This window comes from Oryzias melastigma, linkage group LG9 (assembly GCF_002922805.2).
Source record: "Oryzias melastigma strain HK-1 linkage group LG9, ASM292280v2, whole genome shotgun sequence".
NCBI lineage: Eukaryota > Metazoa > Chordata > Actinopteri > Beloniformes > Adrianichthyidae > Oryzias > Oryzias melastigma.
The window spans coordinates 26,318,115-26,340,277 of NC_050520.1; the positions used below are offsets into that span (position 1 = coordinate 26,318,115).

The following is a 22,163-nucleotide window of genomic DNA, read 5'->3' on the forward strand; positions in this document are numbered from 1 at the left end:
TGAAGCTATAGACACCAAAGCAGCACTTTGGAAACCAAACTCAAAGGATTTTAGAAGATTTTTTTTCTCCTAAATGAAGAAATTCCTCAAAGTAAGACGTAGTCTGAAATTTGCAAATTTACATTTCCAAATTTATCAAGAAAAGATTCTTCACAGATTTTGGTCCACTTTTTATGACATCACAACATTCAAACACCAATGATGCAAACCTTCCTTCCACTCCATTATTTTGTCAAAGGTGCACTTAGCTGAAATCTGATGACTGTGAAGACCATTTGAGAGCAGGAATCATTTAAGCTTAGTCACATAGTGTGTTACATTACTGGAAATAGCTATCAGATGACTGGTGCACTATAGTTACAATGGATGGATGTGGTCAACAACAACACTGGAGCAGAATTAGCTGTGTAAACTGTAAATGGGTATTATTGCTGAGGACAAAACATGCCAAAAATATCTTCCACACAATAATACTGCTCCCACACAACTGAACTGCTGGTATCAGACCGCATGGATCCAGTCTTTCTGGTGGTTAACACCAAACGCTAACCCTAACATGTAGGTGTTGCTGCAGTAAGTGACTCAATAGACCAAATGCTGTTATTTTTTCATCTATTGTTGAAATTGTGGCCTCAGTTTCCTCCAACAGAAGCGACAACCAGAGCTGTCGTTGCAGCTGTGGGCCGTCTGATTCATGATGGGTTTTGTTTGTTTACAGATGGATGTCAGCACTTGAAACTAGTGTTACTTTGAGTGACTGTTGCTTTCTGTCTATGAGAAACAGTCAGTCTGTTCTGCTTTGGCATGAAAAGATAATTATTTTTTTCATGCTGAGAGCTTAAATTAACCATCTTCCCCCTAGCTTACTTTGAAAGTCTGCACATTGTCTTGCATTCCTTTATGAGTTGAAGTCCCACTCCAATCATTTTTTTTTTTTTTTTGGAAAAGTGTTCCCAGCATTTTAGCTATGATTATGAAGTTTTAATCCAAAATTATAAAGCATTTTTTCAATGCATATTTTCTTTAGAGCAGCAGGAGCTCATTGGAAATTTGTCTCTGAGTTGTGGGCGGGGTTTAATCCTATCATCCCTTTGTTTACACTCTCTCCTGCTAGCTTATAGCACAACCCCAAGATAACACTATTGTAACAAAAAAAACAAAAAAAAAACAGCAAGCAATATCTAAGCCATCCAACCATACAGTTTTTAGCTCAAATGCCAGCTCAGACGAGGAAAATTAAGACACTAATGGTTAATGAATCCATTTGTCTGCAAGTGGGTAGATCAGAATTGTAGCGGCAAGGGGAAACTTTGATCCTTTCACTGCAGTTACTGCGTCGCAAACTTGAGCCTTTTCAAACTGCAGCTTTTCATCATCTTCTCATCCATCACAATGTGAATTACATTTTCAGAATTATAATTCCTTAAAGAATTTGCATCTGATTGCTGAAAACAATTCACCATTTTAAAGCTGTGGCTATTAAAAACCTTTCGTGTAACCTGCACATCAAGTTTCATCCGACTTTTGGAGATCTAAAGAACAAACCCTGTTTCAAACCTCGGGTTTTCATCTGCTGCTGATCCAACATGATTTCAATTTAAAAAAAAGACTCAGAAACGCAGTTTCTTTAATTGTTGTATATATATATATATATATATATATATGTCTTCCACCATGAGAAAAATGCTACAGGAAGTTATAAAAAATACCAAAAACATAATTTTTATTGGAGTGGGTCTCTTCAGCTTCAACATTTTATTCAATTACAATCTTGAAATATCATAGAATTTACAGAAAAAGTATAAATTCTGCAGTATAGAGAGCTAACCATGGCCCCGAATAAAAACCAAGACTCATCTGAAGTTCCCGAGCTGAGAAAGGCATTCGAAGACCTCTGAATTCCGATAATAGATCTGCATCTGCAATGACAAAATCTGAAATAGTGTTATATCTACTTACATAGTCATGTGATTTATTGTTACTTGTGGATTCATAATAACCTGATTCTATGCTGGAAGATATAAATATCTGATCTTGAGTTACGAACCAGATAATGATGAAGCACGTAAAGGAAATGGTCGAGCTGGGGTGGAATTAGATAAGTTCACTTCCTCCAACTCCCTTTCAGGCAATCTCTGATGGTATTGCACATGAATTAACTTTTTTTTTCTTCTCGATTGCTTGAAATAAATCATTTTTAATCTAGTTGAATCTAAACTTATAGTAAAATATAATGCAGTACAGCAGAACAATGTAACCAAACTTCCATTGCTGACAGTGTACACTGTGTTTGTGTGAAAGGTTCTCCATTCCTGATCTGTGTCGTGTCCATGACATCAGCTCTTGACAGTTATGGTGAAGTTGACAAGTGAGTATGACCTGTACAGTGAAATTATTGATCTTTCGATTTTATTAGTTTCTAATGGACAAAACTAGAAACATCAGCGTCATTTTTTTTATGCTCTTAGATTAAAACATGTATCTAAATTCATCACATGATTTTTTTTTTAAATTTGGGGATGACTTGCATTTTCTTCCCCTTAATTATATTTCAGCTGCTGGCTCTCACTGAACAAAGGAGCCATTTGGGCTTTTGTGGCACCTGCTCTTGTCGTCATTGTGGTAAGTTATCTGCAAAATAACTTTTTTTGCTTTTTTCTAAAAGCTGTGGTTGCATATTTGTTCTGTGTGATTTATATTTTTGGGATGAAAGTCTTCGTAACACTGCTTTTTGATAACAGTAAAACACTGAAATAAATAAACAAATGAAAAAAACCAGTTACGATTTCAAAAATTATTTAACACACAAAAAAACTAAATTTCAAATTTTGATATTTAATACATCTAAAATTCATCCATCCATCCATCCATTTTCTTGACCGCTTCATCCCTTTCGGGGTCGCGGGGGTGCCAGAGCCTATCCCGGCTGCTGATGGGCGAAGGCGGGGTACACCCTGGACAGGTCGCCAGTCTGTCGCAGGGCCTCAATCACACACACATTCACTCTCACATCCATACCTAGGGGCAATGTAGAGTCACCAATTAACCTATGAAGCATGTTTTTGGACGGTGGGAGGAAGCCGGAGTCCCCGGTGAAAACCCACGCATGCACGGGGAGAACATGCAAACTCCACACAGAAAGGTCCCAGCCGGGATTCGAACCAGGGCCTTCTCGCTGTGAGGCGAGAGCGCTAACCACTTGCGCCACCGTGCAGCCCATCTCAAATTCATTCAAATTAATTTGTTTATTTTCCCCATTCCATTTTCAAAAGCTGTTTTGGAACCGTATTTTCTGTATTGTTCAAATTCTAAACTCAGCTTTTGCCTAAAACTTTGAGGCCTTAAGCAAAAAGAGAAAATTAAATCAGTTCTTCAAATGCAATAACCAGAGGTTTGACTGGATGTTTAGTAACCTTTGTTTATTTTATACTTTAATTCTGATCATCACAAATCTGGAATACTATTCTACTGTGTTTCTTTTTATTTATTTTATTTCTTTTTTTTATATTTTTTATCTGTTGTGTCTCCTGCACCAAAAGGACCTTGAGTCTGTTATAAAGTATCTTCTGTACTCATGACCTCCACGTTCTGGAGGGTTAGCATAGAAATGTTCAGTCTGTGGTTTTGGTTTGATAGAGGACAGTGAGTGTCATCTTTATGCACTAACGCTCATTCTAATGTCCAGGTGAACATCGGCATCCTGATATCTGTCACCAGGATAATTTCTCGAATTAGTGGGGAGAATTACAAAGTCCATGGTGATGCCAATGCAGCCAAGTGAGTTTAAATGTTTGTTTTTTTATGGTCAGATTATTTAAATTGTTACATGGCCGCTACAAAACTACCTGTGTGTTTGTTTAAAGGCTCACAGTCAAGGCGGTGGCTGTTCTCCTGCCAATTCTGGGCATTTCCTGGATCTTTGGTGTTCTTGCTGTGAACACACACTCTTTGCCATTCCTATACATCTTTGCTATTTTCAACTCATTACAAGTAAGTTTGAAGCCATTTGATCATTTTTATTTGTCCTAAAAAGGATCACAGTGAATCACTTTTACCCTTTTTTATTATTTCAGGGGTTCTTTGTCTTCTTGTTTCACTGTCTCCTTAACTCTGAGGTATGAACCAACAAAGGCATTTATTAATTTGACTCCTGGCTCCTTGTAAAGAGAATGTGTCGTAATCAGAAATGGACACTGTTGCAGTTTGAAGTCATTTCAAAATAAAACAGCTGGTTCTTTTGTTTTGTTTTGTAGGTCAGAGCGGCATTCAAGCATAAAACCAAAGTGTGGTCTCTCACCAGCAGTTCCATCCGAAACATCAATGTGAAACCCTTCCACTCTGATATCGTGAGTCTTTTTGTGAGACATTTCTACTCAAAAACATTTCTGGCTCTTATGCTTTCTTTTCTCTATCATTTAATACAGATGATTGAAAACAAAGAGGGAGTAACCCCCACTAAGATGAACACATGGGACAAGAGCACCAACTCCGCCAATCGTTTTGACCTCTCCGCCATGTGAACCATTTTTCTTTGTCGTAGTTAAGTAATCTGTGGCTCACTGGAGGGAATTATCCCCCCATTGTGTTATAAAATTAGCTGTGTGCTCATCCAATCCAATACAACTTTTGATTTGTAGATTTACCTTTTTGATCACCTTTTTAAAGTCTGTCTTTTACTTTTTTATACTGAAAACATTTTGTTCTTTCACAAGAAAAAAATAGAGAAAGGAGGACATGAAAAATATCTACAAGTTATTTATATACAAGATAGTGTCACTGTTTTTTTTCCATTTGTTTGTTTCACAGCAAATCTTTACACTTTGTAAAAGCTTATCATTGAAAAGACTCATAAAACTCAGTATGGTGTTAAATAAACAGTATTCCATAAAACACGTCTCTAACAATACTTGATGGATGCAACCTGTATAATCTTTTAACTCTACTGTATAACAGATTTTTTTTTTAAATCATTGGAAAATCCAACAAAATATGTTGACATCTGAAACTTTTCTATTGAAACATGCTAATGAGTTCACTACAGTTTAACTTACTTTGAAAACAAAATAAAAAAATACAATTAAGAAATTAAACTAATTACCAGTAATGACAGTATTATAAATAAGAAGTAATACATAAGAAAAAAATAAGAATAAAGTTAAAAAACATCCAATCTATGATTGAGACTTCATAAATGTTGCAGTATTTTGTTAATCACATACAGGAAACCCACACATACAGTTTAAATAGCACCTTGGTATTCAGCACAATAATAAACTACTTTTCAAAACAATCAAATATTCCTTTTCTGTTTGAGATTTTGAGTGTTAATGCGCAGGACACTCTGATATAAAGTGGAGCTGGTCAATTTCGAACTATAATTTATGTTATTGTAAGCTAGATTGTCACTCCTTTACCTCTGTGGGTAACATTTGGTGTGAGGTGTTTGTGTTGGTTTGCTGTGTCTGCTTGTTTATTGAAATATGGCATTGTGTAATATTTATACAGCGTAGCTTTTTTCTTAAGTGCTTAAAGAACGTTTGTTTGAGTTGTGATTTTTTTTTTTTACTACCAGATTACAAATTAGCCTAGTTTATGCTTTCTAATCATCCATTATCTTTAAGCTTTTAGCTTTTGAACTTAAGTTAGGAGGATTCACCACCTAACATTTGCATGGCTAAATGTATTTTTACAGCAGAGTTTCGTTTTTCTGCTTAGAAGCATCTTAGATTTACAATTCCTACATTTTCTTTTGTTTTCTTACACATCGTACTCAAATTTATTTTCTTCTTTTTTTATTTATTTTTTTTTCTGTTTGTGTATTTAATCTAATATGAAAATGCGGAGAGGACCATATGAGATTTTGTCCTGCTAGGAAATATTTAGAACCTTATAAGCAAAACAGCGTGTACTTTCATTTTCATATAAGCAAGTGTTGTGTGTCTGTGCAAAAAATGAACCAAACTGATTGGCTTAGCATTCAGTAAATGTGAGTTTTGTAGGTCTTTCATCTTAAATGACTTCCTATTTCTTCTTCTTTTTTAATAGTGCAAACAGGGGATTTGAAAAATATCTACAAAAAAATATAAATTTTCAAAAATGTGAGAAGTTGAGTACTTTTGAGTTGCAGATAAGTGCAAAAATAGAAAGAAACCGCTGCATCTTAGCCAATAAAAATTTAAACAAGTTCTTTAAATGGAGCGTTATATTATTGCATCAAAATTTCTACTAGCTAGTAAATGTGTTCATCATAATCCATGCAAAACTAAACTTTTTGAGGGTGAAAGTAACCAGAATTCAAATAAAATACACAGCTGTTGACAGCACGAAGCATCAGCATATGTTTAAATTAAAGTGTTCATTTGACTCTGTTGGTGTATTTATTTATTATATTTTGTGATTCTCGCTGACTCTTCATCTGTCATGTCCTATCAAGACTTATAAAAATTTTTGAAAAGTGTTTTTTCCATGTTTTCAATTGCGATCCGTGTTGTACCCCTAAAAAGTATTCTTGATGTACCTCACGTCCTTGTATGCTACCACACCGTAGGCTGAAGTATTCAATGTGTAGTGACTTTTGTTTATGTATGCAACACAATTCTGTGAATTTTTTTATGTTAGTTGTAGATGTCTCTGTTGCTAATATCTTTTAAACATTCTGATGTTTTTGTATATTATAATAGTTTGCTCTACGACACATTGACTCAAGCTTGTTGCTGTTTTTCTTAGTTTGTTAGACTTTGTTCAAAAATGTTCTTACACTGTGCCAACATAAAAATGTAAAAGTATTTACTGTAATTCACTCTGGTTCATAACTTTTTTTTTTTCAAATGAAGTATTTTATTATCAATGTGCTTATGTGTAGCCTATTGTGATTTTATGGTACTGCAGTTCCAACGTTCCATATTAAAAGTTGTTTAGAACAAGAAATAATTGTATTTATTTATTTATGTAAGATTTTTGACAGATTTTGTTCCCTGTGCTTGAGGGCACTATTGTTATGATTGCATTTAGTGGACACTTCACTGCGCACACTGACGGCTTCTTTTCATTTGAGTAAAGAAAAAGATTGCACCTTATTCAAGACAACACTCGTATTTTATAGCATGTATATCACATCTAGTAGGTCATGTTAGTAAAAGTTTATCAAATTAATCATCCTTCCCAGCTACGGCCATTTATTGTCGAAAGAAAACGTCAAAAGCGGAATCTTCGAGCTGGTCCTGAACACGCCACCAACATAAACTTGGTCGACGCTTGTGCGCATGCTCACCATGTGATATGAATAACCCAGTCGGATGCTTGGATAGGTGAGCGCTACTACAATGTCTGAGCTCAGTTTAAGAAAACAACTACCTTAAACAGCATTTATTTAACTTTTACCACTCCGACAACTTTATAGGCGCACAAGAGATTGATTTAATTCTTTAACGAGCCGCTAGTATTTGGTTTACACGCGTTATTGCATTCTATGTGTTGACATACCTTCGTAGTAATGTTGGCACCGGTGTTTTCCACCATTGGGGAGCGTGTTAGGTGTTTACTTCGCCTTTTTTAAAGTTAAATAAAATGGGAATTAGCAGTGTTCTGGCGTGGGACGTCGGGTCATCTTCAGCTGACTCTTGAATCGGACCTGATACTTGGCTGCAACAATCATTAAAAAAGCAAGCAAGCAAGCAAGCATGGAGTCTGTTGGGAAGTTTGAGTTCAGCAGGAAGGACTTAATTGGTCACGGTGCCTTTGCTGTGGTGTTCAAGGGGAGACACAAGGAGGTACGTTTTACATCTGCAGTTTATGTGTTATTACTGCTGATATACAGGAAATTGACCCTTTTTTATTATTTAATTTAATTAAGAAACATGGTTGGGAAGTTGCTGTAAAGTGCATCAATAGGAAAAACCTCGCCAAATCCCAATCTTTGCTTGGAAAAGAAATCAAAATATTAAAGGTAATGTTTGATCTCATTTGATGTTTTTATGACTTATATGTTGCTATTTTAATCAAATATTCCTCCCCTCTTCTAGGAGCTCAAGCATGAGAATATTGTTAGACTACTAGACTATCAGGTAAGGCTGTTTTTCCTTCTTCCATCACTGTTCTCATGCGTTTGTCCACAGTAGCAGAGATCTCGTTTCCAGATGATGCAACTATTGACATGTTTGCTAAACCCCATCCACCTCCTGCTCACTTGTTACACATATGCGTGGGGTCTTCTCAAACTTCAGTTGATCTTCGATTGATGCTGTTATTGTTTAATGTGTTTAATGCTCAACAGCTCACACATAGCTAACGCCATTAGCCATCTGTTTGGAGGGCAGGTCGCCCTGTGTCTTTGTGCGCTCCTTTTATCACCTTAGGAACACCTGCCAGACAGTAGACTCGGCTGAGCTGATCTTTCTTTGTCGAACAGATGGCAGGGGGCAGCAGGTTCATCTGTGACACACTCCAAAAGTTTTTTTTTTTTTTCCTCACAGCAAAGGCACACCCGCGTGGCAGAATAAACAGTTTCCCTGCTCTGTTGACATTTTCTTTGTTTAATTTGTGTTTTTGTCTGTCACTTAAATGCTATAACAACATGATAGCAACATGCTTTATGCAACAGCACATGGGCTAAATTTATGTCGAGGGTCACTTCTATATACAGAGAACGTGGGCTTCATTTTGGTGAATCAATGACACCCTAAACTTGTTACCCTTTTTGCGTCACCGGGTATCACATCACCGCACTGCCATTTTTTCCATGCTAATATGAAGGGGTGGAGAATTGGAAGGAGTCTTCGAAGATTTAGGGGGCCCAGGGGCTGCACATGGGCTTTGAGGGGATACAGTTTCACGCTGTCACCTCTTTCAAGCGGGCCAGAGTTCCAAGAAACTCTTCGGTGGCAGCCGCAAAACAGTGAGCTCTGTTTAAAGCTTGACGTGTTGCCACTTGTTGTGTAACCATCAGTGCTGCTGCCGGGGCACGGACGGCTTGTTGATATCATTTTTCATCTTATTGCCTAAATAAAAAGCCCCATTGCTTTAATTTATTCATTCTTTAAATAAGCTATGTCTTCATTCACACGCAGTACTGCTGTGTCATGACACATTAGTTGTTGACAGTTTGTATTTTTGTCTTGTTTTGTCAACAGGAAATTGGAGGATGTATTTATCTAGTCATGGAGGTAAGGGTTGTTATTGTGGTCTGTTTTCCTCTGGCGATGCAAAGAAGATTTCCTGAAATGGTAATAATGCAAATGTTTCTGTTAAGACCTGTCCTTCTGTGTTTCAGTACTGCAATGGGGGCGACCTAGCAGAATATCTCCACTGTAAGTCTGCAACAAAAACAGAGCTCGATGCAAGAATTTTCACACTTTTTTCTCAGTGGGAGGGTTGCTCTCATGCTGCGTTCATAATGACCTCGGCAACACGCGTTCTTCCACGTCCAATGAAAAGTATACGTGAATGCACGTTCAAACCTCTCGCAGTCAGTTTTTAGGTTCTATATTAAAATGTGCGTCCATTAAACAGATGCTGAAAGTTAAATTAGTTGAACTTTGACTGTTCAGAGATTCAGATTTGGTAGTGACTTGGGATGTAACGGATAACAAAACTCACGGCTCGGATAGTGTCAATGTTTTAGGGTCACTATTCGGATCATTTTTCGGATCAGTAAAAAAAAACTATAGAAAAAAAACTAGAAGATAAAAGCCTAAAATTATTCTTTTTTTTGGAAAGCTTTATAAAACATATATAAAGTACTTCAAAGCATAAATAGACACTCACATCTTTGAACTTTGAACATAAATAAAGTGTAGTTTTTGGTTACATTTACATGTCTTGAGACCAAATCTACAAAAACTGAGAGAAAAGAATGCTTAACATGCAGATATGATGATGATGGACAAATTCATAATTGTAATTTCTTACCGGCCGGACTTATATGACACCAGCTATTTCACATATCAGAATAGAGCTGTAATAAAAAAAGTCTGGAGCAAAATTTGCACCGCTTTGACATTTTGCACCAAGCCTCTTCCAACTGATGAAAAGGCCCTTTGTGTCAAACCGGATCATAAGAGTGCAGCTCTGGACAGCATTGGTTAATATGTGCTTTAAACTCATAAAAAATCTGACTTTTCACCAAATTTTTGCTTAGTATTTGAAATCTGTGTATTCTTCAGGAAGTAAAGCGCAAACCAGATCTCTTCAAGTCAACAGGAATGTAAAAATCTTTACATAGTTTATCTTCCAGGTGCACTTCAGTTATAAATTTATAAACTAAAATAATCTAAATAAAAATAATACTATTATTGTATTTTCTTTAGCCAAAGAGCCACTATGGATAGGTAAAAGAGCCACAAGTGGCTACGGAGCCACAGGTTGCAGACCCCTGTCCTATGTGAACACACATTCAGCATTAGCACGTTCTCAAACATGCATCTCATGCCCTGTGTGAAAGTAGCTTATTGTTGCAAGAAAGTGTCATTTTTAAAGTTCCCTCTTTTTTCTATCTGGTGTAATTGGGTCAGTGTGACACTTACGGAGCTTGGCTTGAACTTTTTAAATGTAACCTTAGGATCCATCCATCACTTTTCCAAACCCACTGAATCCCTTGGGGGTCACAGGGTTGCTGGAGCCTATCCCAGTTACTGCTGGGCAAAAGCGGATTACACCCTGGGCAGGTGGCCAGTCTGTCACACAACCACACACACTCATATGCATACCTAGGGACAAATTAGAATAATCAGTTAACCCAGGGGTGTCAAACTCAATCGCACAGGGGGCCAAAATCCAAAACACACCTTAAGTCGTGGGCCGAACAAGATAAACATTTATTGAACACTCTAAAACTACATTTTTAAAACTTTAACAACTTAACTTTTTAACAAGATATATAGCATTACCTGCAATAATTCTTGTGTGAATGCTGTAAGATGAATTTGGCCACTGAAGATGCTAGTGCTGATAGCTGAAGATGCTGTTAATAGCTGAAATCACTGAAGCTAATAGCTGATAGCCAGCTAAAATGAGCTAAATGCCAAATTAGCCTATAAAACTAAAACAACAACAAAAAACTTAGGTTAACCAAATCAGCTATCATGTAGCTGAAAAAAATAGCTAAACTTCAAAATAGCCTAAAAAAGTGAAAAGAGGCTAAATTAACCAAAACAGCTAGCGTGTAAATATTAGCCTAACTCCAAAACAGCCTAAAAAACTAATAAAAGAAAAGCCTAAATTAGCCAAAAGAGCGAGCATATAGCTAAAATATTAGCTAAATTCCTAAATAGCCTAAAAAAAATCATAATAAATGCCAAAATAGTCCAAAAAGCTAGCTTAATGCTAATTTTTAAAACTTTAAAACTATAACTTCTTAATATAATTCTGAATAATAAAAAGGGAGGAATATTATTCCAGAATAAATCAACTTTAACCTTAAATAACTTTCAATATTTTACTCTCCATAAAAATATATTTTGTCAAAATTATACAAGTTAAAAATAAGCAGAAGAATCACTTGGAGGCCCGGGCCTTAACTATGACACACGAGTTAACCGATGAAGCATGTTTTTAGACTGTGGTAGAAAACTGGAGTGCCCGGAGAAGACCTGCGCATGCACGGAGAGAACATGCAAACTTCACAAGTGTAGGATTTTAACATGGAATTCTATACTCTTCAATTATGGACAATTTTAAAATCCATTTGTGCAGATTTGTGATTCATTTTGTATGTTGCAGGTTGAAGGCTAATAAATACAATAATTACTCAGAAGTTTTTAAGAGGTTTCATGCAATTTTTTTAATATACTGTATAGTCTGCAATTTATTATCAGCATTACTAATTTGAAGTTATAGTTTTATAGTCCCCTCTTTGCCAGAGCCTCAAACAATTAAATGATGACCCACTGCCAAGAAATCACATATTTGCTGCAAGGTTGACAGATAGAGGTCACCAGACTCCACCCATCTGTCACTCAGTTATTCTCCATGCTCTAGAATCCTAGCAGCTAGACGCCCTGATGGATTACGACGGGTGGGGGTGCTTGCATGTCATATTTGTATTTGCTAAATGTTTTTGTGTCCTTTAAAGGAGGTCCAGGAAGTGTGTATTTATATGACATCTTACTTCTGTGCACACTGACATGTCCTCCCCCACCAACAGCAAAAGGGACTCTTAGTGAGGACACGATCCGAGTGTTCCTGCAACAGATTGCCCAGGCAATGAAAGTGCTGCAAAGCAAAGGCATCCTTCACAGAGACCTGAAACCCCAAAATATTTTACTCTGCCACCCAGAGGGGCGCAAGTCCAGTTCCATCAGTGCCAGCATCAAAATAGGTAAAGTCTTAAATCTACCAGCCATAAAAGACACTCAGCTAAAAGTATGCACAATTGTGTTGTTGATTTGTAGATTTGATCTAGGTTGTTTTTAAAAATACGTCATTTTAATATTTTTAACTTTCAGCTGACTTTGGGTTTGCACGGCATCTCCAGACAAACATGATGGCTGCCACGCTGTGCGGCTCTCCCATGTACATGGTAAACATGGCTGATCACATTTTCGGAGCCGTTTCTTCATCGTGTCACTGTGCCTGTAAACCGTCAGCTGTGTTTGTCTTGACCCAGGCTCCCGAGGTCATCATGTCACAGAATTATGATGCCAAAGCCGATCTGTGGAGCATTGGCACCATCGTGTACCAGTGTCTGACTGGAAAAGCTCCGTTTCATGTGAGTTTAAGGTGTTTTGCTTTGTGGACAGTTAAAGAAAACTGCTAATCATTGTTTTCCTGAGTTCTCTTACATAATCAGGAATGTTTATGAAGCTGTTTTTGCTTTGGTTCCTGGAAAGGTCAAAGTAATTGCTGGCAATCCTTAATGTGATGCACGTCTTTCTTAACATGATGCAACACTGTGAATCACAACACATCCAACTAAAAAAACCAACACCTGTTTGCTGACAGCCCGTCCTGAACATGATGGAGCAGCTTGATTGCTTTAGGGATGAGTCTTGCTCACAAAGGAGGGGGCGCGGGCATGCAGAAATGGACTCAAGCCATTTTCCTAAATCTAGAGTAAACACTGTTTCACAACCTTCGCTATTGCTCTGCTGTTCACGTGGCGCCTCTTGTGATCCTTTTGAACTGTTATTCACTTCGCCGGGCTGTAACTTAGACCCACGCCGGCATTTGACTTCCTCTTTGGTGCTCGTTTCAGGTCCAAGGCTCTCAATAATCAACACGACGATGCTAGCTCACAGGCTGTTTTTAGAACTTTTAGAACCTTTTTCTCTGAAAATAAAAGATAATATAATCTTCTGTTTACAGAGTAGGTACAAAGGGGCAAGGGTGGCAAGATACCAGCAAACCAAAATAAACAGTTTTTTCTGTGGAAAATGTTTATAAAAATATCATTTATATGAATTGTTCTTACATAAATAAATTCCTTTTTGCCTTAAATTTTTGCTAAAAGTTACCCATATATTTATGTTTTTAAATCTCCATGGTAGGCATAATCACTAATGTAATATTAGTAAAAATGTGTTTATGTTTATTAAGTTGTCTTTAAGCATTAACTCGGTCTAAATTTAGAACATTACCTCAATTTTTTTGGATAACAGTCAGTGAAATCATGCTTTGCAGTCCCACGCAGAGTTTATTTAGCTTGTTTAGCTGCCAAAACATTCGTCTTTGTCTTTGCCAGCATTATCAAACACCTACAATATTGCCTTGTATTTAAAAAGAAATCTACTTTTATGCATATTTTAGGCAAAATATGTGTAACTAAAAGTTAATTCTGCTATGTTTTGTGCTTAGATGAAAAAAAGTCATTTTTATATGTCACCCATGTTTGTGTGTTTAGGCCAGCTCTCCACAGGAGCTCCGTCTTTTCTATGAAAGCAACACAAGCCTGTTACCCAGGTAAGCTAATCTCTGTGTGTCCTTCACACCTTACAGTCATATTCTGTGCAATGTGCACATGCACGGTGCATGATGGGTTGTAAACAGTAGACCTAGCAGACACGATGCCCCCAGTTGGCTAATCAATATCTACCGTTTGTATATATGTGTGAGTGAGATTTGAATGCATGTGAGCAGGGCACCACGTTTCCAGGAGTTAAAGTTAGCAGCCAGTAAAAGCCTCTAAAAATAGTTCTAATGGAAGAAACCGATCCAGACACCTGATGGGGGCTTTCAGATCTAGAACCATCTCCATCAGCTACTCACACAATGATGTTTTTCTTGTTGTTTTATGGTGGAGAAACACATTTGACTTCTTTAGGATCTTATCAGTGTGGATTATGTTAGCTTATATAAATATATCTGTGTTGGATGGAAGAGGACTCCTTTCAGTCATACCTGAAATTGTGTCCTTAATGCTCAGAACTTGATCCTGGAAGGAATTGAGTCATATGTATTTTTGTTTTGTTCGCCCATTTTGTTCATGTCCCTCTTTGCTGTCATGTGGCTCACAGACTAGCTTATCTTTTGGAGTGATAAAGCTGGAGGATAAGATAATCCATGTTTCTAAGTAAGAAGGCACAGTTTGTTTGGTTTTTTTTTTCTTACCCTATTTATAACCCGCTCTGAGATGCCAGCTAGTGGCCTGTGCAGCTATCTTTTTTCCACATGACCCACATAACTCAACAGAGACATAAACACACGTCTGACTGACTTTGAGTGTCATGTTTCTCAGATCATTTGTGCCAGAGCTAGAAATTTAACCAAAAAAAAGTATTTTACTACTCCCAGTGCCTGTATAAAGTGTGGGTGACCCAAATATTTTTAAAACCTCAGATATTAGCTGCAAAATGGAAAAGTGTGTGAAAAATAGAATGCTCTGTCATTATTTAGACTATGCTTATGGGCCGTGTAAAGCATTTGGCAGCAGTCTAGGTATCCAAGACTGATGTTTTAACTCAAGTGATTTTAGAGCAGTCATTTAAAATGCCACAACTCTCTTTTTCCTTTGGTTTTATGTCATTGCTGACAATATTTAAAAGCTAAAAATATAAAACTTTTTCACCTAACCATTTAGAATTAACAACGAATGAATGTAATTTTATAACATTATATAATATGGAATATTATTATAATGAAGTAGATGTAGCTTTACTTTAAAATACATGAATATACTTAAGTAGAGGTTAAAGGTAAGGGCGGCCGTGGTGCAGCGGGAGGGCAGAAGATTGCGGGTTCGATTCCCACCTTGCGAAGTGTCCTTGGGCAAGGCACTGAACCCCGAATTGCCTCTGGTGGGAGGTTAGCGCCAGTGTTCGGCAGCAGAGCCGCCACCAGTGTGTGAATGTGTGAATGGGTCTGTGACTGAAGCACTTTGGGCCTTCAAGGACGGTAGAAAAGCGCTATACAAGTATACGTCATTTACCATAATCCAAATATTTACTCAACTAAAAAAGTGTTAAAAAATGACTTACATAATGATTAATAGTGTGAAATGATTTAAGTCTGAAAATGAAAAAAAAGGAACTTAATATACAAATTTGAGTATTTTCAGACAGAAATATTATTTTATAAATATAAACTCTTCATTCTTTGGTTTTTAGCAACAAGGTTACTGATGTGTAAAAAATGTAGATTCCTGATTTTGGATTTATTATCGATATCCTAGTACAAATATTTTTTAATAATGTGTCAGAAGAAATAAATAATTGATCAATAAATTTTACCACTGCTGTACAAGCATTGCCAAAAGCAAGTGTGTCATCTGTCACTGAGATTTTAAAATATGCTATGATCAAAGATGAACTAAACTTTTGTTGATGTGTTTCAAATAAAATCTGAATATGTTTTATTATTATTTGAAATTTTTTAATGCAGAGGGATTGATCATCCTTTAAAAATGAAAAAAAGTATTAAAAAGTAACTTGATAAAAGCAGCCCATAGCAGCTGTTGAAGTTCTGGTTTTATATAATAAATGTACTTAATAAAAAATATATTTAAACAAAAAGTTAGTTGCAAAAATGTTCACATAAATCAGCAGCTTTATGTAAAAAAGAAAAAAACCAAATGTTAGAGCTATCTATGCATTTTATGCATCTATTTAACTATCTATGCATTATATGCATAGATAGATATTAATCTTCTCATGCATGTTTTAAGCATTTTAATGTTTTTAGTAGAACAAAATTTGATGATTTAAGATGTGGTTTTAAATGTTGCCTTAATAATAAATAATTGGTTTTATCTTTTTTACTTTAAAACTGTTCAAAATTTGATGAATTCATGGTAGAAAATGTAAATTTAACTTTAAATGAATCCTTAATGTCTTTGGTTTCTCAGTGTCCCAAAGGAAACTTCTCCTAACCTAAGACACCTGCTGTTGGGGCTGTTGCAGCGAAACCACAAAGAACGAATCACTTTTGGTAAACCCATTTATTTTATTTGGAGTCCTTGTTATTATGTTTGGCTTCAGTATTTTCACATGCATAAATTGTTATGCTGCAGATGAATTCTTCCATCATCCTTTCTTGGAGACAAGCACATCCACAAAGAAATGTACGTTCTGGATGTTGTGTAACTGAGTATAACTAATGCTTGTATCAATAGATGTTCTTTAACTTAATTAACTTGATCTCTTCTCTCAGGTTTACTTGTGGCACCGATCTCCTTTCCCACCTCTGGTTCTGGAAGCTCTTCCAGCAGCTCCTCCACATCCCAGCTGGCCTCACCCCAAGTGTGTTTTGCTATAAACAATCTTTCATCTTTAAAAAAATAAAATAAAATGTATGCTTGTGGTGTATATCTGTCTCTTAATTTCTATATATTTTTTGCACCTGAAGTGCTCTGATGGAGAGACGCACCAGCCCAAAGAGATGCACTCACCCACACGAGACACCACAGGTTTCCTTCAAAAAGAAAAAGCCAATCCAGACATCAGTAACGCACCGTCGTACGCAGAGGATTATGTCATGGTGCCAGCCCAATTTCCTAGTAAGACCTCTGAGCGTCCAGCCTTAGCCTTTGAGTGTTATTTACTGTTATAAGTTTTGTTTTTTACATGATCTAACATTTATTTGATCTGTTTTTCAGGTGAGTATACAAGTGAGATGGAATCAACCAATGAAAGCTGTCTAATGTGTAGTGGGTATGTCATCGATTTTGAACAGCATTTATAATGTAAAATGTGAACAATGTTTGTTATTGCAAAATATTTGGTACAAAAAAAGCTAACAAATTTATTTTACCATAATAGGGGCTCAAGACCGATAGTGAGAGTTACTGGAACCACTAGAAGGACATCAAACCCGTCTCTTTTGCATTCTCCCCCCAAGGCTTGTGGGTAAGTGAAAGCTGTGGTTATCCATTGTATCAGTCTTTATCATTTTGCCTGTTTTTCTATATCACATTATTAATATGATGTTGATTCCTTGCTGCACATTTTTTGTCTATTTTATTGAGTTTGTCTTCAAACCCCTCAGCAATCCTGTTCAACTTGATGGCCCGGCCCGCAGCAAGTCGGTGCCCATTCCTGTCCCGACACAGATCCAGAACTACCAGCGTATGAGGCAGAACCTGGAACCTGCAGGCGTGCATGGCTCCACAAGGCATGTGCACACCCAGGCTTTTTCTGAAATTACTGTTGTCCGTTTTCTGATGCTGGTTGGTGTCCCTCAGGGCGATGCCGTGTTGCACTCTGGGAAGCAGAGGAATGCGTAGAGCTTCAGCTCCGGCCATCGCCTCTTTGTCCACAGCCAACTTCTCAAATATAATCCCTGGAGGTCAGCCACAGCAGTTTTCTCCACTAGGTAGTTTTCTCAACCATTTTTTTGCCTTTTTTTAAACTGGTGCTTGGAAAAACACTTTTTAGATGCATAGTATGAAACATTGTTAGCTCAAAAAACTACATTTGTCTGTTCTACTTATTCATCAGTACACATACAGTAATAGTATCCAATACTGGAATGATAACTAACTTAAATTTTACTTCATATTTTTTTGTTGTTGCATTTTTTTATATATATATTTTTCACCCCAAACTAATACACAGTGAAAATCTGCTTTTTGTTTTATATCTGGCCTAAATTTTACTACTCTAAGCACACGTTCCTGAGTGAACCATGTCACGCTAATGCTATGTTTCATGATACTAAAAACTTTTTTTGTTAATATTTACTCTCTGTCTAAATCTGTTTGTTTAGTTGGACAAATCCCAAAGACCTCAGAGCAGAATTTTCCTCTCAGCTCAAGAACCGAGCTCTTGTCTGTGTTTCCTGACCCACAGGTCACCATCCCCAAGGTCAGCTTCCCTTTAATCTGTTGGCTAGATTTAATATCACTTTTATCTTTTTATAACATCTAGTGGATCACCAAGACAACACAAAAGGCCTAAAAACTCTCCTTTTCTCTTTTAGAACCTGAGTCAACCTAAAAAGCCAAACCGGACCAAGACGGTTTCAGACCTGGAATGTCTTTACAAATTCCCTGCCTTCCAGACCAACATTGACCACAAGGCAACGCATAAAAAAGGCGCTTTTAAAAGGTCTGAGCACCTCATGAAGATTTTACAAAATCTTTGGAATTTATTGCTGAGGATTTGCCTTTTAAAGATGCAGTTTGAGACATTTTTATGTTGATCATTCAGATCCCTGAGCACCGGCAGGTTATCTGATATGCTGCTGAAGGCGGCCTTTGGTGCTAACCTTCTTGAAGAGGAAAGTGATGAAAGCTTTGGGACTGACAGAAGTATGGATATACCAGGTACAAGAGCAGGTTCATGACTGTTTATTCATCAAAAGGTCCCACTGCATATTACATTACTCTATGAATAATGAAATGAAATATTATTTTTGAATGTTGCTGGGAACTTATTTTGGAAGTTTTCAGTACAATGACCACACTTGACCCAACTCTTTGTTTTTGTCTGCACAGCTCCACCTGCTGGAAGTTACAAATGCTTTCAGTTCTCTGACAGCCCCCCTCCTGTAGTTTTTGCCATGGGTTCTCCGTCCCAGGGAACCACTCCTCCTGATGCCAAGGTATCGAGGATGTTTTCAGGTGGGTGTTTAAATGATTGTGATTAAGTGATTTATACTTTATTCCTCAATATTTTGGAAATGATGTTTCTTTATGAACTCTAGATCTGCTCGACCTTTATTATGTTTTGTTTTCAAAAATACTGACTTTTAGAAAATTAGCTAAATTAGCTCTTTTCTGCAATTCAGGCTCACCCAGTCATATCAGTTCAGCTTGGCCACTTATCAGCCGTACCCCCCCACGAGGAGCCAGAAGAAACAGTGAAACTGATGCCATGGATGTAATTCTGCACAGAAACAGCTTTTTTCACCTTCCAGGGCTCCCTGAAGATACCCTCATGGAGGTAGAGCTTACATCTGTTTGGCTACCATTGTCAACAAAAAATAATAAATAAAAACAATTCCAGTAATTTTGCTGTATGGTTGTTTTTGTCTTTTCTTTAATTGATAAGGAGGCTCATGTGGATGCTCTGAGTGATTTGCGTTTCACCTTGGCTTTTGTCCACTGCATCATGGAGCTGGCTTCTTCAAAGGATCCCGAGCTGGAAGCTTGCAGTCCGGATATTTCCTTTCTACAGAAGAGTTTGGTGACAGATCAAATCAGCCTCCTGAGTAGAGAATGGAGGTGAGAGACATGAGGATTTGAATATTTCCATCCCAGGTGTCACAGTCTTTCTGACATTTTTTTAATACAGACGTAACTTCTATTTCTTATGTTGCAGCTTTGCAGAACAGTTAGTGTTGTACATGAAAGCTGAGGAGTTTTTGTCATCAGCACTGCACACTGCCAAGGAAAATATCAAACAAGGCCAACTCCAGCCCTCATCTATTGTCAAACAAGGTAAAGTTTTTTACAAATGAACTCTTCACCTTTTTTTCCATTAATGTCTGCGTTTTTTTTTTTTTTTTTTTTAGCTGAAATAGCTTGAATGTGCTCTACTTATTTGCCAACTTAGCAAAAAAAGAGTAGTAGAAAGGGGAAAAAAATGAATTTTTCAAGCAGTAACAACAGCAGAAAATATATTAATTGTTAATTTGTCGATTTCCTTTCAGTGATCAGAAAGCTGAACGACTTGTACAAGAGCTGTGTGAGTTTCTGTCGCTCCCTGAATGATCGTCTGCAGACCTTCCTACTTGACAAACAGAAGCTTATGGACCGTTTCGGTGGTTTGACAGCAGAGAAGCTCATCTACAGCCACACTGTGCACATGGTGAGCTCAGTAACAAATATGGATAAATTCTCAAACTCATATATATATATATATATATATATCTACGTGTTGAACCACAAACCAAGTAAAACTTTTTTTTTCTTTTTTTGCCTGAATTCAGGTACAATCGGCTGCTTTAGATGAGATGTTCCACTATGGTACATCCTCAGTCCAGCGCTACAACAAAGCTCTTTTGCTGATGGAGGGTTTATCCAGAATTCTTACAGAGCAACAAGATATTGAAAGCATTGATAAATGTATGTGGTGGTAATATATTCAAACTAAAAGTTAGCACCAGGTATGTTTTTTTTCCCATCTAACTGAGCTATTTCTCTGCTTTTTAGGTAAGGAGTGCATCGAGAAACGTCTCTCAGCTTTGCAGACGTAAGTTTATTGTGAGCTCCACAGCTGCATCCATAGCAACAGAGTAACTTGCATCATCCATCACTCTGGAATGTGGATAGATCCTTCAACACAAAAGCACTTTGATCTCCTCTTGGAGAAACGACCACTGAAGCATCTACTCTTGCCTTACAAGACTGTAACTGCATTAAACATGCACAGAAACATGAAAAATCTGTTTTGCACCAGTGTTCATGAATGTTGGAGTACGTTAATTAAATGAATGGTTCCCAGTATTTGTTTTGTTACAGACTGTGCTATTGTGTTTTTGTAGTGTTTTGCACTTAAAATGATCAGACCGGCTAAGGAGATTATTTCATACTTGAAAAAAAAGGTTGAGGCTTTTGTTGTGTTAAAGCCTGTTTTATATGTTTCAGATGTTTAGTCAACAGCACATGTTTTTTTGATAAAATGACCAAATATTGCCAGTGAGTAGCATCATCAGATAAACTGTGCCTCCTTTGCATTATTTCATCAAAGCAGTGAATGAAATGTAAAAATATGCTTTGATCTCAAACAGAACATTTTTTGCCTATCAGTCTTAAGTCACAAATATTGCAGAGTGCATTAAAAACATTTTGAAATTTATTAAAGTTAGTTTGGACAAAACATGTCCAGTGATTCCTTAGGTAGTAATGCTCTTGGTAATGAGAAACTGCATGTTTATACGCCATTTGAGGCATGTTGTTTTGGGGTTTTTTTAAACTTCATATATGCTTACTTTTGGAAAAAAATCTGTTTAGATTAAAATCAACCCTTTATAGATGCATTATCTTGTAATTGCTTGATAACATGTTGATTTTTTTAGTGAAATTATGTTATTTAGTGGTTGTTTTTAGATTTAAATCAGCCAAATTGACGAGAATGGTTGTTGCAATGTGTGAGAAAATAAATATTATTTATTGTCAAAAGACTAATTTGCAGTTATTATAAACCAATTATGACTCTAATTATGATTATGTTACATTGACACTATAAGACTTGTCTGATTATATCACGTTTGTTGGGACTTAAAATCTTCACCACACTTTTAGCTGTTGAACTAATTCTCATATCGAGAGCAAATCAAGAGAAGTCCCCTTTTATTCATCTACTTTGATCTCACATTTCACATTCTCTAGGACCAAGGTGAAGTTAGATGGATGTTAGACTTTCGGCAGACATTCGCACCATTCATATTTAAGGACCGTCAACCAGTGACAGAATTTTTCTTCAGTAGCTTTTAAGTTATTGGATCTAATCAAAATCCCTTTAGAACAGTAAAATTAACTAAGAACTATCAGGGTCAGCAATTGATATTAGCTTTCAAGGTTTTTTCTAATTTTAGCCACATGTTTATTGTACATTTTTGCATTTTCAAAAGTTTTTAAGTTTTTGGACTTAATTACACCAAATCCCTTTAGAATAGTAAAACTCACTGAGAACAATCAGGGTCAGCAGTTTAGATTAGCTTTTGATGCTTTTTAAAATTATTATTTCAGTCAATTTTTACTGCAAATGTTCCCCCTTTTCTTAAAGTTTTTCAGTTATTGGACCTATCAGTCCAAATCACTTTAGAATAGTAAAATTCACCAAGAACTATCG

The 22,163-nt window shown here is 36.7% G+C and overlaps 2 protein-coding genes across 4 annotated transcripts in view; both read left to right on the top strand.

Moving 5' to 3' along the window:
* The window catches only part of adgrd1 (adhesion G protein-coupled receptor D1), a 35,225-nt gene extending 28,298 nt beyond the window's left edge, over window positions 1-6,927 (top strand). For both annotated transcript variants that reach the window (XM_024275228.2, XM_024275229.2), the window contains 7 exons: window positions 2,302-2,368; window positions 2,556-2,622; window positions 3,686-3,777; window positions 3,864-3,990; window positions 4,074-4,115; window positions 4,254-4,346; window positions 4,425-6,927. In XM_024275228.2, coding sequence (XP_024130996.1) covers window positions 2,302-2,368; window positions 2,556-2,622; window positions 3,686-3,777; window positions 3,864-3,990; window positions 4,074-4,115; window positions 4,254-4,346; window positions 4,425-4,520 — 584 coding nt within the window. In that variant the 3' untranslated portion in view covers window positions 4,521-6,927. The remainder of the gene's footprint in view (window positions 1-2,301; window positions 2,369-2,555; window positions 2,623-3,685; window positions 3,778-3,863; window positions 3,991-4,073; window positions 4,116-4,253; window positions 4,347-4,424) is intronic.
* Window positions 6,928-7,255: 328 nt separating this feature from the next.
* On the top strand, window positions 7,256-21,490 carry ulk1a (unc-51 like autophagy activating kinase 1a). 2 transcript variants are annotated; one of them, XM_024275226.2, is made up of 27 exons: window positions 7,256-7,769; window positions 7,853-7,945; window positions 8,022-8,063; window positions 9,129-9,161; window positions 9,269-9,305; window positions 12,140-12,313; window positions 12,441-12,514; window positions 12,602-12,703; window positions 13,835-13,893; window positions 16,274-16,356; window positions 16,439-16,489; window positions 16,579-16,667; window positions 16,774-16,924; window positions 17,024-17,078; window positions 17,187-17,273; window positions 17,413-17,538; window positions 17,609-17,739; window positions 18,133-18,230; window positions 18,346-18,473; window positions 18,576-18,691; window positions 18,863-18,988; window positions 19,156-19,310; window positions 19,419-19,591; window positions 19,689-19,807; window positions 20,020-20,177; window positions 20,299-20,434; window positions 20,522-21,490. In XM_024275226.2, exons 1-27 carry the CDS (start codon window positions 7,680-7,682, stop codon window positions 20,563-20,565), a joined length of 2,730 nt encoding a protein of 909 aa, XP_024130994.1. In that variant the 5' UTR covers window positions 7,256-7,679; the 3' UTR covers window positions 20,566-21,490. The 2 variants fall into 2 exon arrangements, with proteins under 2 accessions (XP_024130994.1, XP_024130995.1); XM_024275227.2 differs by having other exon boundaries at window positions 17,609-17,712.
* The last annotated feature ends 673 nt before the right edge of the window (window positions 21,491-22,163 follow it).